This window comes from Pezoporus occidentalis, unplaced genomic scaffold (genome assembly GCF_034315485.1).
Source record: "Pezoporus occidentalis ecotype Australia unplaced genomic scaffold, CSIRO_AGI_Poc_V1 ctg66, whole genome shotgun sequence".
NCBI lineage: Eukaryota > Metazoa > Chordata > Aves > Psittaciformes > Psittacidae > Pezoporus > Pezoporus occidentalis.
In genome coordinates, this window is record NW_026916009.1 from 23920 (window position 1) to 40784 (window position 16865).

The window sequence follows — 16865 nt, forward strand, 5'->3', positions numbered from 1 at the left end:
CCTTACGAGAATGCCAGGCTAAAATTGTGCTTTCAGATACAAGCAATGATGCTGGTAACTACCTGATGCTGGTGAAATCGCTGCTTAAATTAAAACGCATCGCCACTACCCCAGGAGGAAAACCAGAACTCTTACCAGTGGTTCCTTTAGAAAACAAACACAACACCTTAACAACCTTTCCAATTGTTTTTGCCTTTGATATATAGCTGCCAAGGAGAAAAAAGCACAAAAGTGAATTATTCTGGGGGTGGTGGTGGTTGGTTTACGTAACTTTAAAAACCTCCATCAATGAAAAACGAAAACAAACCTCACAAAAGCCATGAAAGGTGAAATAAAGTTCTTGAAAACGAATAAGTGAGGAACAGCACAAAACAAATCAGCAATAAGCGCTCGAATAATGCAGCCCAGAAGGACTGGGGTGGGGGAAGCTTTCACACACGCGCACATCCACACGCACCCAGACACACACAGAAGAAGTAAAAATCTTTTCTGACCTCCATATAATACTCAGCATTCCTGACTTAAAAGCTCTCAGAGCTGTAGATTATATACTGTGTGTATATATATATATGTACATGTATTATACATATGTATTTTCCAAGAATATCTAAATTAAAAGAGCACCTCTGACAATATCTTAACTGCCTGATTGGTGCTGTTGTTTTGCAAAATAATGACATTACAAAAATTATATTTCAAATCAATTCTTGTTTATTATGAACATAATGGATCTAGCCCTTTCTAACCCTCTCTTCAGGTAAAACAGGCTATCAGTTCTTGAAAACTCACAACTGTGAGATAGAAAACTAACCCTCCCCCCTGCCAGCATAAATTCTGCCCTACTTCCAATGGCCTTAGTGTATAGAAGCTAATTACCCCAACCTCACTACTTGGTAAATAAAGTATGACTGGATCCCTGTGTCACGTTCTTTCCCTTTGTGAGTCAACATGAATAGTAAAGCAGGTATGGACAACCCTATACTCGGTCTAATACATTTTTATTATTGTCATTTCAAATTTCCATTAAATAAATTCAAGTCCCTAAATCCTCAGTGCAGCATAAATAAAAATAAAGACTCTTGCAGATCCCTATGCATTTTAAAATAACGTTCTTTTTTTTCCTTAATGAAACACTGGTTGCTAATGAGGTCTAGACTAGGAACACTACAGACTACTTGCAGACCATGCACAGCCAAACCAGTTACAGCTCTCCTCCCACTGCTGAATGAATTTACACCAACCCTGTATTAGAAGAACCCTGTCCAGGTACCGTTTTAGGTTCCCTGGTCCATCCAGCTCTGAGGCTCTGTGCCAAGTGACCATCAGCAAGCACTAGACGGTGCTCATTACCCACTAGAAGAGCTCTCAGATCGATCGCAGCTAGCCTCATTCAGGTTCACTGTGAAACCTCAAGTTTTTGCAAAGAGAAGGTTCTACATAAGAAACAGACTTAATGTACGCATGTACAGCCTTTTCCGTGTTTCTCAAAGCTGGAGGAACCATTCCATATACCTGTGCAAACTAGGCCATGAGCTTCGTTTTCCAAGAACAACTCCAGTGTTATCAACATTTCTACTTCAGCACTAGTTCTGGTAACTGCTGTATGTATTTGCATTCTCTGACAGTTGTTACAACAGCACTGCTGAGAATTTGGGGTCTTCTTCAAATCTGCATTGTTAAAACTGCTAAATTTCATCTTCCATTAAATAAAAACATGAAAATCAATTCTCTATGGCAGATAAAAATAGACAATTTATAAATCCCCTCAAAACTCATGAAAACGAATTCTTCAATCATTATGACATTCAAGTTCTCTTCCTGAAATACAAACATAATTTGAAATTATTGATAACTCTAGATTTAACACTAATGCTGTAAGTTTAACCTTTTAAACTCCTTTTAAAGTCTCTTGGAAACTGAATGCCCTCTCAAATGAGAAAACTAGAACTTTTAATACTGCTTAACTGTTTGAGACTCAACTGCCCAGAGTCTTCCAAATGGTCTTCCTATAATGTCACATTGATTGTATAACCTTTTAGAAGTTCACGTTTGAAGTCTGTCTGAAAACCAGATAGAGTGAATGGGAAAAAAGGTATTAGTTAATACTTTGCTAGGCAATGCATTAGTACATACCACAGTCTTATTCATTTATCCCTATACATAAAAGTTTGACCAGAAACCCAAAGTAAACTTACTCCATCAAATGACCCAAGTTGATTTCTCAAGAGACAAGCATCAGAGGGCCAGTAAATAAACTGCACATGATTCTTCTGGACACATGATGACTTCTTAACATTCTTCTGTGGTTCTTTTTGAGCATGATTCCTTCCAAGTCCTAATGCTTAGTACAGAGTTGGTTTTGAACATGAACTACTTTTTAACAATGTAAATCTGGGAAAGATCGCATTTCGTCAGTGCACACACAAATCACCTTGCAGACGTCTGAGGCGCAGGAGTAACTTTACTCACAGGAATAAATTACTTGGTAAATCTGACCTTTTACATGAAAAATAATCCTCAGAATAAATAAATTTAGCTAGCCTGGCCAGGTTCAAATAACTAACATTGTCGCTTGCAAAGCAGGAGTTGGAATATTTGTGCCTGAAGTTCTCTTCAGTGTTTGAGGTTGTCCTGGAAGTTGTTACACTACAGTTTAATTTATGTATGAAAGGCAGCCTCAAAGTTTGAAAAAGGATCCAGCAAACCAGGCTGATGTTTCCATTGAGTACAGTAATTTCCATTACATAAGACAGTGGCAGGGCAACAGAAATAACCTCAGTGTTTGAGAGGACTTGGGACACAGACTTTACTGTCACCAGGGAGTATGTATGTGGAGTTGGCCATGCTTCAACTGCTTAGTTGCTCTGCACACAACAGGTAGTGCTTTCATGTCTTACCATGTGGCTACTACACAACTGTTTTCATAACTTCACTCTTGTACCTTTTTTATTCTGAATAACTCTCCCATCCAAATACCATTTCCCAGACAATATCCTATGAAGTTGGTGTTTGCTTTTCGTGCATTCAGAATGCTGAATACACTTGCACACACATAAGCTTTGAGAAGCAACAACTGACCAGTGAAGCTCATTTCAATGCGGTTTGTTTCTGAGGTATGGAGAAGTTTTTACTAGTCCAGGAGGGCTTAATACAGATTACAAATCAAAATCCCTCCTGAGCTAGTTGAAAAAGGTATGCTGTCTCCATACCAAGAACATGACTCTGTAGCGCCTTTCATTTGGCATGCCACTTAGCTGTGTATTTTTACAGTTCATAATGAATATGGGAAACCAATTTGGCAACCAGTGCTTCTTCACTGCGTCATGCACGCTCCATGTATGTGGCCCACAGTTCTCTGGACCAAGAGGCTGGGGTGGTTCTGTCTCTAAGGCAATGGAAAGAGCTCAGCACAAATTCTTGACATCATTACAAAAGGACTCTCCCCACAGTAACTTTCCAAGTGAACACTGTGAGTCCTTGAAGAGGATGGGGAGACGAGAAAGAAGCCTGTTCTTCACGCAGAGATTGATGATGAAAATAATCTTGTGGGGGGGAGTGGAGGCAAGTACTTGAACATTCACAGTTTGATGCAAAGCACAGATGAAATATATTCTGTAGTTGCTTCAGGCAGTTTTGCGCATAGAAAAAAAGAAATGTTTAGAAAATAAAAAGTTTACTTTGTCTTTCTGGATATAGCCAGAACCAGTCTCTATCCCACCTGGACAAATGGGAATCCAAAATTAATCTGATTTGTGGCAGTAAAGGTCCTTAAGTGCTTTCAACTCCTCGATGAGTGTCTTGTTTTGGTTTTCAAGCACAGCCACTCGATTTTCTAGACATTTCACATACTCCTTTTTCTTCCTGCGACATTCACGTGCTGCTTCTCTGCAAAGCAAAAAAGGCAATTCAGATCCAGAATGATCACTTGCAGACATGGGCTACTTAACTGTTCAGGTCAAACCTTTACCCAGTACTGCCATTTTTAGACCACGGAGATATTGTTAAGAAATGCAGGTCTGGAAAAAGACACTGTGTTCTTAGCAGCTGCTCCTTCACAAATCACACACACTCAAGATCCACAAATCACTTCAATATGCAGATGCCAGTAAGTCAGCACCAATAAAATTCTGCTTCTGTGAGAAAAGGATACTACTCAATGACAAAATTCTGCATGCAGATTTATATTACAGCCTTCAGGCTGAGTTGAATGCTGCTGCAATAACTTCAGTGATTTTACTGCAATAAATAAATTAATAATAAAAACATGAATAAGACCATCTATTAATCTCCTTATAGTCTTGACTATTCCCTTTGCTGCAGTCTCACAGGATGCTCAACAGCTCCAAAAAAAAGCTGTATTTAGAGCTTTCATGTATCTGGCCTTGAGCAATACTTCAATTTTATTAATCATGTCTGCATCACTGCAACGATAATACAAAAGCAACTCAAAAAATAAACAGTCACTAGCAACCATATAATTCTTTGTCCTTGCCTGCTGTGCCAAGAACATGGCAGCATTAATGTGCTAAAGCAGATCTTGAGACAGTCAAACTTTTAGGTCTTGCTTGTAAAGACTGAGCTGCCTGTAGGTAATTTGGTAACATACTAAGGACACCAACAAAAAATACCTGGAAGGTGCTAATGTGCTGCTGAGCATGCTGAAGACAGTAACACCAAGGCAGAAGTTACCCTGCACTGCTACAGTAATGGTACCAATGGGCAAAGTAAGCACAAGCATGTGCTAAGATGGATGGGAGTCCAGGCGGAGGGCTCTCCTTCTGCCAAAGCAGCACACTGCAGATAGATACCGAGTGTACCTACTTCTTTGCCCTGAACCTTTATCTAGTGAAGCAGAGCAGCTTCAGGAGAGTCTAAGCGTCCCTTCACTGCACATACTACACAGATTGGTGATACAGTCAGTGTTATGGGAAATAAGAGACAAAATTGAACCCAGTTCTTCTGCTTATGAGATAAATAACAGCCGTAGTACTAGGTACAAAGAATGTCTGTTCCAGGACCTAAGGGGCAAGAAGACTCTAAAAGTAACTTCTGAAATTCAGCCCTACAAGTGAGACATGATGAAGAAAACCGCATTTGGAAGCCCTGAAAGAACTCAGGGATCCATTAGTTCACTCCTACAAGTACAATTTCACAAGCTTGCAGCACACGGGCCTTGTGCAACTTGTAGTAATTTTGGCCTGGTACTTGCGTCACCAAAGGATTAAGTCTTACTGGACCAGGAAGTGCACACTACTAACCTGCCTTCCTGGGTGACAACTTTTTCTTTCTGTGATTTCTGTGCCAGCTTGGGCTGCATATGAAGCCACCTCGAGTCTGTTTGCTTTAGTTATTCATAATGAACAGCTACAGTTATACTGAATTACAAGAGAGCTTTTAAAATGTAAAATTTACATAGAAAATTTGCACAATAATATCTATGAATATTTACGCTATAATCCTCCAATAAGAACCACCTCGCCATCTGCCTCTCTCTCCCCCTTTCCCCTGCCTTGCTATGGAGCCTAGATTTGCAATATCTATTAAGCAGGCAGGCTAAAAGCACCACATGCAACATGATACTGTTGCAAAAGCTCTCAATTTAACTGAAGTGGGGGTAATTCCCCATTGTTTTTCTTGGCTTTCCTAAACACAAAAGCTTTCTTTTACTGGAGGAAGACTGCTGACTAAATGAGGAGATTCAGAATGTTCATTATATTTTTCTCAAGTGCAGAGCCTGAAAGGGTGACATCTACTATTCACTGGTATCAGAAAAATATATAAAAAGGGGACATGGGTGACATTCTATATAAAAACCTTTTTAAAGTGAACTCTGCTGTTCAGCATTATTTACCTCATTAAAGCCCCTCAGATAAACCTTGGGTCTGCTCACGTAACTTTCTATTGTGTTCACAGCTCAGCAATCTACAGAAGATAAATGTACCTGTACAACATAGTTTTTTCTCACTGACAGATGAAGTAAAGCTGATTTCATGGGGCTTCCCCGCTCATAGGGCAGGGAATCACTGCAACACACCGGCTCAAATTTGTGGCTTGCAGATGGGAATTCAAGCCTGGCGTGATGGGTCAGCTCAGGCCCATCCCTCCCTTTCCTGCAACAGCAGCTTAAGGAGCATCATGCCCAACTTCTCTCTGCTGCTCCTTTCTTTCCCAGCCTCCACCAAGTCCCACCTCAGTAGGCTTGGCTTTTCCTCCTCACACACTAAATCCTACGGGGTCATATCTCCTCTCTCTCTTTCGGCCCCCCTGCTGCCACCATTGGTTCCAAAAGACTTCAAAGCTGCTCATTCAGCCTTTTCTTGAATCTTTCTGCCTCTGGAGGATAAAACCCAAAAGGCAAAGAGCTACACAGAACAAGTGAGACAATGAAGAGTGCAGGAAGGTCAGCAGCAAGGAGAATGCATGCAGAAGGCTAAGGCAGAGAATCCAGGAAAAGAAACTACATGAATGTAGTTACTCAGAAAAAATCAACTCAGCTCAGTGTTTGTAAGTACATAACTGAGGTCATTTAAGTCCCCCACCAGTGAGTATTCTCCTTATGGCAAAAAATTCATACACCTCACAGAATGAATCTGACACCTTTACTTGAGGTTTCACAGTCACAATACATGGCATTAGCAGATGCGCTTCTTTGTTTTGCATCTTTAAATGAAGGCAAAGTCTTTAGAAAGACTTTGAAAAAAAGAAAGATTGGGATTCTTAGCGCTTAACACTCCAGTTCTATGCAGAGCTGACGGGATAAGAAGTGATCTAAATATACATGCCTGTTCTTCATTAGACGCACTTCTCTCTTCCGCGCGGCCTCTTCTGCTGGCTGGGTCGGAAGTGCTGGCGAGGATGCCATGACTACGCCTGGTGCAATGGTGCTGGTAGGGGCGGTGCGAATCTGGTAAGTCTGCACATCTCCTGAGGCAGCTGAAAGGCATAAGGGAACATGATGTCAGTGTGGTGAAGAGTGCTGTTAAACACTGTGCCAAGAGCACCTAGTCTATTTAACCATGTACTCTGGGCTACATACAGGAGGAATGACCCTCATCTGGGTCATCACTGCTATCTCAGTCTTAGGTTTTGGGCATTCCTGCTGAAGAAGTCTTCACTTGTGCTTGGTAACTTCAATTGTCTCGCTGTATTGCTGTGCTGCTTTTTCCCCTAGTATATTTCTTTTTACTTCTCTAGTTTCTGGGCAGTTTTAGCAGTTTTAAGAAGATGAAGGATGGGACAAACAGTATTTCTAGCTATGCTCCAAATGCCTATGTGCTTACACACGCTGCATGTGTAAGTATTTGGCACAGAAAAAAGGGTGTAGAAATGTAGCATTTACCCCAACAAGAAAGAGACTGTGCAAACTAGCTACTTCTCTAAAATGAACAAGGTCTTGGGTTTCTTTTGTTTATTTATCTAGGAGTGTGTTACATTTGCCTGAGCTTGTAAGAAAATACAGCATCACCTAAAGAAATCACATGTTCTTAAGAACAAAAAAACCAGATCATCAACGCAACTACAGTATTTTTCTCAGCTACGTATTTTCAAGGATGCCCGGAGACCTCTTCACTGGACAACTTTCAGATCAACTGCTTTATAATTATAAAAGCAGGGGTGCACATTTCTGTTATTTTTAATAGACAGGTTTTTTTTATACCTCCCCAATTTTTAACAAACCAAACCATGTAATTTAATACAATAAAAACCCCCAGCTTATTCTAAGCTGAAGTATCCCCGCTTGCTCTAAGTGGAAGGCTAGACCAAATGATCTTTTAAGGCACCTTCCTAAATTACTCTCTGATGCTAAGTACTTCATGACTAGTCACAAAAGCCACAATAGGAAGAAATGATGACTTGCAATTGAAAAAGGGAAAAGAATACTTCTAAGTTAAAGTGTCCTTATAGAAAGAATCAACCAACCTTCTTTACTCACTTTAATGCTTTGCTTTAAGTTTACTATTGCTGCAGATGACTGTCTGGGAGAACTAAGAATTCTAAAGCGGTATCAGTTTTTGCAGAGATGTTAAAAAAAAAAATAGTGTGGACAAGATACAGGAAATACAGCATGGAAAACCAAAAATGAATACGTATTTTTAAGAAGTAAACCCAAAATATCCACAATTTTATAAGCTGAAGGGAAAGGCTCCAAGAAAATGTGACAAATAGTTTTGTCCAGAATTTCTTTTAATAACTTTAGAGACTTAATCTGTGCCAAAGCTGTTAATTCTGTTTCCTGACGTTTTAAGGAGTTAGGCTGGCAACTTGTGTCTGCATGGAGAACATGTTATACGGAATGACTGGCTGTGAAGTTTCTCACCTTGTACAACAACTTGGTTACTGGGTACAAGTATCTGTTGTCCATCTGTAGTCTGTGCATATTGTAAAATGGTGGTGCCAGGTTGAGTTGCAGCTGCATTGGTCATAGTCAATGTCTGGAGACCTTGTACTCCGTCTGTGCCATTGTTAGACAACTGTATTGCTCCTCCTTGGGTAATAGCAACTGAAGAAAAAAAATCAACACAGCATTTAAGACACTAATTTACTCATTAACTCACAGTTCTAAACCTAGATATGGCAGAATAATGATCTGAGTTAAATCCCCTGAAATCTTATACACCCCTCAAATCAAGACATATGGCTTGCATGTACATTAAAGAAATCATGCTTTGAAAGTAAGCTGGGAGTTATTCATGAGACCTATTTTTTTGGGGGGGAGGGACGGGGGGACCTACAGCCTAAAAACCACAGATTAGTTTCTCGGATAAAACAGCATCACATTGAGGAGTTACAATCCTCCCCCAGGAAATACTTCTTAATTTCTTAGTTAAGATGTTCTTCTTCATTGGTTTAGGTCTTTTCCATAGTCTTCTCACCTGTAATTCCTCTCCTTTTCCATGCTTTATGCCTTTCACTTTGCTCTGCTGCTACTGCTATCCATCTTGTGTTTCACTTTCTTCTTGCTTTCGCTTTTTTTTCCTTCTGACTGTATCCCCCCTCTCTACAACTTCCTCAGAGCCTTCCTAGCAGTGTTTTTGTTGATAAAGGTCCATTTTCCTTCAAGCAATCTTACTTGGGTGGGGTTTTTTCCTTTCTTTCCCTCAACCCTGTCATGCAGGTATGCCGAAACATCACACCTCATTTGTGATTCCACAGAATTTCACTGTGCTCCAATACACAGACACACCAAAATCTCAAGCATCTGCACAAGCAGGTATTTTACAGTTATGCTAGAAAAGCAGAGTTAACCACATCAGTTTCAGTAGGCAAAGTGGCTAAGGAATAAACAGAGATACAAAATTCTAAACAGATTTTAAGAGAAAAATACAAACAAGCAAATTCTTTCTCCATTTTGTATATTTAATACTCTGTGTTTGTGTGAGACAGCGTGTGAATTTTAGCTTTACTTCTGTATTCTCAAACCTTTAAGTTAAAGCACTCTGTCTGTGAAATACAGTGAATAAACACAGAATCATATATTTATTATGTATTTTAAATAAAGCTGCTGAAGTTCTTATTTTTCCAGGACTTTCTAAAAATGTAATTGCAGACTGCAGTGCTTTTCCTATTAATGAGGTTACAATTTTGTGAACCAGTATTCATCATCTGCCAGGAAAAAAAGAAACTTCTGAATTACCTCATCTGGTTCCTGAAGTGAAGTTCATAAAAGAATTATGGTTAGTTCATATTTTGCCTCAGGATGCATTAGCTGCACTAACTGGCACGCAGTCCCAGAATGCTAACTGATCATTTCAAATACTTACAACAGGAATGTGTTTAAAGGGCACAGTTATCAAACAGTCAAATTAAAATAACCTTATTTTCACCTCCTGCTTTGTCCTAGTCCAAACACTCATAGAAATAATAGTTCTTCATCTTCTCATCCCCACTTACTAGCACCACTGAGAAATTCAGACTACATACTGTACTGCCCACTGCTGGTTTGGTAAATGGGAGTTGGCACCGTAACAGTGGCGATGGCAGGTGCTGCTGTTTCCTCTTCAGACTTCTCTTCTTCGATCCTTGGCACTCCTGGAGCGTCTGAGGACAAGTCATTCAAAATTTTTCTGGCAAAGACAGTGTTGTAGAGATTTTAATAAAAATATGAGGAAAAAAATAGCCTATTTGATACATAGTGCTGCAGTAAACTGAAAAGTGCAGTACGCCAGCAAGGGAAGTACGGGTGCAGAATGGAAAACCTGCACCATCTTCAAACTCTTACGGAGAGGACTGTTCCAAGTGCCATTCATAGATGGGCAAGGGAGCCAGCACAGAACAGCTGTGTTTTAGTACACCAGACAAAGATGCCTCTCAAGGAGGTTCTTCTCAACCCAAGCATCAGCTGTCACAACCTTCCCTTTTTCTTAAAAGCATGTTTCTCTCTCATGCATTTTTACTTGTTTCCTGCTTTTAGCCACAGAAGGATTGGAGGAAAGCAAAAGTATGTAGAACCCTGTCTCCTCCCTTACATTTGGGGGACCGCTCCATTTCAGAGACTGTAATCACTTCAGCCAGAGAGCTGAGTATGAAGGAAGACAGCAGAAATGCTTGCTCTTTAAGCAACCAGTTTATAGTGTAATGCCTGCCTGGGAGGCAATACCGAGTGTGTTTGAGTCAAGTCACACAATTATGTTTACAGGTGCCCTGCCTGAGAACGCTGTGACAGTAGCATGGGTAAAGAAAAGAACATGTGGTTTAATTACTTTCACATGGTAATTATCCAAACTAAAAACTGCTTAAAACATCACTGCTACAGGTCCCACTGAACATGACTGTAGGACTGACCATAGCGGTTACTGCAATTTGCATCATTTAGACCAAACACTGTCCCTCAGAGAACTGTCAAGCCCTTTTCATTGCTGGCATGTTCTATTATGTCACTGCAAAATGCTACTCAGGTAAAGAGCAACATCTTCTGTAATCCTCCTCATATGTCTTCCTGTGGACTGTCACTAGAACTCAAAGTGTGATGAAGCAAACATAGCTGTAGACCCCAAGCTCCAAAGCAACACTCATTTCCTAAATAAGGCTCTATGGCTCTGGGAGCCAGAACATCTGTACAGAGCTATCTGGGAAGAGCAGTGATTCTGCTAAACAACTTAACAGACCAGAGCTTTGCTGATGCTGTTTTGATGGTGTGCATGCAAGAACCCCAGCTCTGCACAAGCACTCCACTGTGCCAAGCACCACCTGGACAAATGAAAAACTCCCATCCAGAGAGTCTGCAACTATGTGTTAGACCAGAAAAACCAGGGGACAAAACAGATGAAGAGCCTTCTATTCTGTAAATACATCTTGCCTCTGGGGCCAGTTACATCAGCTTGAAGAATGCCAACCGGGATCTTGCCAACACAGCACCAGTCTGGCTCATCTTTTCTGATGTGACTCCTGCCTTGGCCTAGAGGCTACGTTTGACAAAGTTCTGCTGAGTCACCAGGACGTGGTTTGAGGACAGAGGCTGTGCTGTGGCGTCAGTGTGTGCAAAGGAGCCCATCTCAATGAGAAGTGAGCATGAACAACTGCCCTCTTCTCAGCTTTGCTCCATGTTTGCTTAGCTCTGTTGTCTCACGATACACAGCCATTCTCCCATATATAGTAACAGCCAGTGTCTCACTGCAGAAGCAGACTGCAAGGAAGTCTGTGGAAGCCTTTAAGTTAGCAACACTGCTCCTCACAAATCTATTAAGGCTAGGGGTCTTCAGCAATGACCTTTATTATCTGCACCACAACAGCCTTAAAGACTGGTGGAAGAAAATAATCTATAATTGCTAATAAATGTTTGAGATATGCTCAGGCCTACAGTCTAGCTTATATTTCTAACGTTATGTTCATGAAGAAAAAAGGAGCATGTGAATTTTCTGAAGCTGCAGGAATGCACGAGTCACTTAAAACCGGAACTTCAGAGCTATTCCTTAACGCTATTTAGCATGCTTTAAGAATGAAAAATGAGATTTAGTACAGCCAGAAAAAGTTGTACAAGGGCTAATTAATAAACATGACTAACACCATGTGAAGGAGCACATCAATTGTTCTTACCACAGAAGTATTTGCCATGACAACTAAATATACCAGATGACTACCACTACATTCAGCTTATACCCTGGCTTCTTAAACTTTAAACACAACCAGTTTTGCTCAAGCTGAATTTTCCTCTGAGCCTCAGAACACCACATGTTCATCGAAAGTCTCCTGGGAGAAAGGAATCAAGTTTGACTGCTGCTAGCATTTCAACACTGATGAAAAACAACAGAGCTGATTTTTTGCAGACTACAGATTATACAGAAGCCACCTGCTTGCAAAGCTTCAGTGTATTTTATGTATTAACTATCCATTAAAGCTACCTATGGGGGACCTAGCACAATGATACCTCAGCATTTCACAAATGTGGCAATTAGCTTATTCTCAGCTCATTTCTGTCTTAACTGAGTGTAACAGCTGAGGTTTCTTCCTCCTCCTCCTATTATCTCTTTACATCCTATTCATGGAAAACACATTGAGGAAGAGAGGCACCATTAACGGTAAACTTAGAAATAACTATACAATCACACTATTGGTCTTGCCACATGAAGAACACATCCATTAAGCAAAATGCTTCTGCTTTTAAACTCCATACCTGTAGGAGGGTCGTCTGGAAAGGATTTCTCTTCGCTTCTGTGAGTCTGTGACACTGTCTACTGATTCCTGTGAATCTTCACTTTCTGCTATGGTGGAGATCTGTAAATAAGAACAGCAAACAAACTTTAACAAGACACTTCCAGTATCTTTACTTTAAGGAAACGTTGACATCCTGTGAAAAACACTACAAGTATTCTATAGTGCTTCTATCTAGTCAATGAACACAAAGGACAGGCTGTTCAGTAACAGATCCAGCGACTGATGACCTGACAATTATCTACCCATGAGAATGTTCTTTATAATTTAAATACTCTAATAAGAAAATATAAACAGTAATCTCATGCACTTTTTGTCTTCCGTGACTCCTTGTTTCCATCCATTTTAAGGAAACCAAGAAAGATTTTTTAGTAAAACTTGGGGAGAGAATAACTACAACCAAATTAAGAGAGCAGAAACGTTTGGAAACAAAAGAGCAAAATACACCTGAAGTTGAGAAACATCAATTTATAAATCACTGGGTAGACAATATCTTAGAGACTGATGCTGGGGGGAAATTGTCAGGAAAATGTCAAACACAAAGATGCTAAAAAAGAATCCAGTGCTGCAATTCTGAACATCTGTGCTAAAAAAAGACAAAGGCTTATGAAGGAAAGCTAAAATGTTTGTATCAATTACCTTTCAATAACTTTAAATTAGAAGTGTGCCACGAATGTAAAAGCATCTTCGATATATAAAAATAGAGACTGTTTTCCAGAACACTACACTCATGACAAATACACAAAAGCTAATGATAGTGAGTGGATAGAGAAGTGCCTGTGTGAGAAACCTACCTCACAGCCTGTCGTTTTATGCACTGTAGAGAATATTCCCAAAGGCTCAAAAAGGTTGCTGGCGCCCACATCTCAGTTATCAGATAAAGGGCCTGAACAGGTCCGAGGCTGACAGTGAGCCACCAGGCTTTAAATATTCAAACATGCTGGCTTTACACTGAGCCAGGTGAATTCCAAGCATGGTTTCATTGTCAGTCTCTTATCTTCCACCTCTGGGCTAGTAACTTATCTGAACACTGCTTACCACCAATACATTAAAACTTTAAACTTTTGACTCCAATGGCTGAGGGGGGTAGAGCCTGCCAGAAACTCAGCACTAAAGCTGACAAGGGGTAAACAAAGATTATGATAAGAATGATCTGATTTTAAAATGAAACATTTTTTGTGCTCACTGTACTACTAGCAAAGGAATGATGTACAAACCCTTGCCCTGTGTAGCTGCTGCGTGACAAGCAACTTCTCTTGCTGCATTCAGTACCACTGTGTTTAAAGTAGAGAATAAACAAATAAATAAATTACAGGTTTTACAGATCTCAGACTACTTGTCTCTTACGTGTTCAAGCTACCTCATCATGTTGTATTATCTGGCTTGCTTTATAGAAGAGAAGCTAAGGCTTTACAAGGCAAAGTTCAACAGTGAATTTTAAACCCATTTTTATGAGAGGACTGATACGTTTATTTTAAGGACCATTAACAAACAGACACCTATTTTGTAAACCAATGCAAGTATTTTTGAGGTAGCAAAGACTCTCATTCCAGAATATCAGCCTCAGTAATGATTAAAGATTATTAAAAAAACCCACAACATTTTGTTCACTTCAGAATAGTATAAACTCTTACTGAACAAAAATGTATGAAAATACAATGGAGACAAAAAGTAGAGTAATACTGTAAGAAAAAACATGAAGCTGTTAAACTCACTTAAACTCACTTACCAAGTTCTACAGAGAAATGAAACTCAGCAATGTTTGAAAGTGAAAAGTGGTTAAACCAGAACAGAAAACAAGTCACAGAGCAGCACATACTGTACAGAATTTGCCTTCAATATGCTCTTAAAGTTTATATAAGCAAAACCACAATCTAGGACACAAACACATTAGAAACCTGTGAACTGGCAGGAGTACTTGAAAGGCCCAATTCACGTATTAGGAATTTCTTCCAGCAGTACCTGAACTGTCTGGACCTGTGGAGACTGAATAACTGATGGCTGGGCAGCCTGAATTACTCCATGCACTTGAACCGTCTGCCCATTGGGCAGCTGAACTAAGGTCACCGTGGGTGCAGAAGACGTTGCATGAGCTGCTGGCATAGATACCTGCAAAAAAGAGACAGTGAGCATAGATTAGGTTATTATAAAACCTTCACATTTTACTACCAAGAACACACCGTGGTCAAAGAATTACATGTCTTCTAGACCCCAGTTACATGACCCAAATGTTTCAGTGTAATATAAACTCCCCTGAACTGTCTAAACCCAACATCTGACCTACTTCACGAATTAATCTAATGCAGAATTTCTGCAGGCTCAAAACATCACTTGTAAAACCACTGATAAAATGAGAAAACACAACTGCCCCTATTCTGAGGTAACCTACTAAAACCACATTATTACCTTTCGCTTACTTCAGTTAGATACTGCTAGGACTTGGGTGTACTCCTACAGACACTGCTGAGTCAAAGGCAGAAGCATATGGGAGTGGAGCTATTTTTGTTCCCACTCAAGAAAATGCAAAGTGCTTGCCAGCTGTATGAAGTTAAAATTTTTAGGGAGCTGCATCTTCTGGACTTCCCAGAGACTAAACCATACTGAGTAGCTGGAAAAGCCCATTTAAATGAAGAAAACTGATCATGTGGGCAGACATGGATTTGCAGTGGGAAACAAATGGTTTGTAGGCTGTTGCTGTGATTCAGTGTAACAGGTCAACACAGATTCTAGTCAATTTCTGTGAGGAAAAATTGCTGACATTTTGAACACTCAGCTCCTAAGCGCAACTTTATCTCTCCAGCACAGACCTGTAGGCACAGCAGCTATGCCAACAGGGATACACTAATGACTGCAGCAGCATACGTTAGCACTGTGTGCACAGCCACCCATGTCCTGTGCAGTGGCTCAGACTCTGATGTCAGCAATACCCACACAAAGCTGTTCACATCACGCAGGGAAGTATGACTCTGGCAGGTCACAGGAACTATTATGGGCAGCTGAAGGGCCATGCACCAAGGCTGCTATGTGGCTGGGCAGATGCCCTGGTGCACACCCAGCACTCAGCAACTCTCTGGTGACATGATACATGTGTTCATGGCTGGGGAAGGGGGGGGGGGCTCCTGAAAGGCAGGAGGGTGCCAGTGCTGCTGTACCAGCGTACATTACCCTCAGTTTGCATCTGACTCACACCATCACAGCCCTCAGGGAAGGACTATGATGTGTGAGCTGCTCTGGCAGACGGCAGCCAGACTACAGGTCACTGACTGGCCAGCCTTCGACTAGACACCCAGGTTTGGAAAATGTAACAATCCTCCAGTGTTCAATAGCATTTTCAAGGAATTCAACCCATGTAGCTACAATGTGAGAAGGGGCTGCACTGCTGTCCTACCTAATCTCAAACAGCTGCTATGTACCGGATGCAGAAGTAAATCCTCTGCTGTCCCCATGAACATGTGGTTCTCAAAAAGGTGCAGTAGCTCATCTCTGCATTTCCATAAACATCCACCACCTACAAGGAAATCTTGCTTAACAACAAAATTAAAGGGAATGACATGAAGACCTCTCTCCTCCACAGCTGTCTCTCCCTAATCCATAAACCTGTGTTTGCTTCTACCTTCCTTTTTCAGGAAAACAGCTGCAGCATTACATGGTGGTACTTAACTCCATCTGAGAGGAACCAGGGCTGAGATTACCATGAGCACACTTTCCTCTAGCAAATTATATTGCTTTACCAAGCAGCCTTTTTTAATAGTGCACATCTGACATTGCCAACAGTCCTTGGCAATCATGGCAAAACTGATCAACTGGAGGCTACTCTGCAACTGGATTAAGCCAACAGCAGAGTGTAACTTCTGCAGATGTCTCTGACTCATACCTTGTGGAACTGGAACGAGTTTCCTTTTGACTCTAAAAACTACCCTGAACTCACTAAAATGCAGCAATTAAACTAAGCTTACAAGAGGGGTGACCTTACAAGAGATAATGAAAGAAACAAATTGGCATAATTAGTTATTTAGATTTACCTAAGCCTCTGTTGGTATTTAAAATGCCATAATAACGTAACATGATGTGAACATGACAAGGAATCTCGTTTAGACTGTTGTATCACCTCCACAGGGAACATAAAGCCTGGGGAATAGCTAAGGTGCAAATAATACAGTGAATGACAACAGAGCAAATTAGGAAAAATACAACATATTTCTTTGTGGTTCATATGG

The 16865-nt window shown here is 40.6% G+C and overlaps 1 protein-coding gene across 2 annotated transcripts in view; it reads right to left on the reverse strand.

Annotated features, from left to right (window-relative positions):
- Positions 1-688: 688 nt before the first annotated feature.
- Positions 689-16865, reverse strand: part of CREB1 (cAMP responsive element binding protein 1) — a 36887-nt gene continuing 20710 nt past the window's right edge. Inside the window, exons 3-8 of one of the 2 annotated variants that reach the window (XM_062640620.1) lie at positions 14611-14757; positions 12611-12711; positions 9922-10064; positions 8318-8500; positions 6783-6933; positions 689-3885 (exon numbers count right to left, since the gene is read on the reverse strand). In XM_062640620.1, coding sequence (XP_062496604.1) covers positions 3741-3885; positions 6783-6933; positions 8318-8500; positions 9922-10064; positions 12611-12711; positions 14611-14757 — 870 coding nt within the window. In that variant the 3' untranslated portion in view covers positions 689-3740. Of the gene's footprint in view, positions 3886-4888; positions 6934-8317; positions 8501-9921; positions 10065-12610; positions 12712-14610; positions 14758-16865 lie in introns of those variants that run through there. The other variant, XM_062640619.1, reaches the window with a different exon arrangement.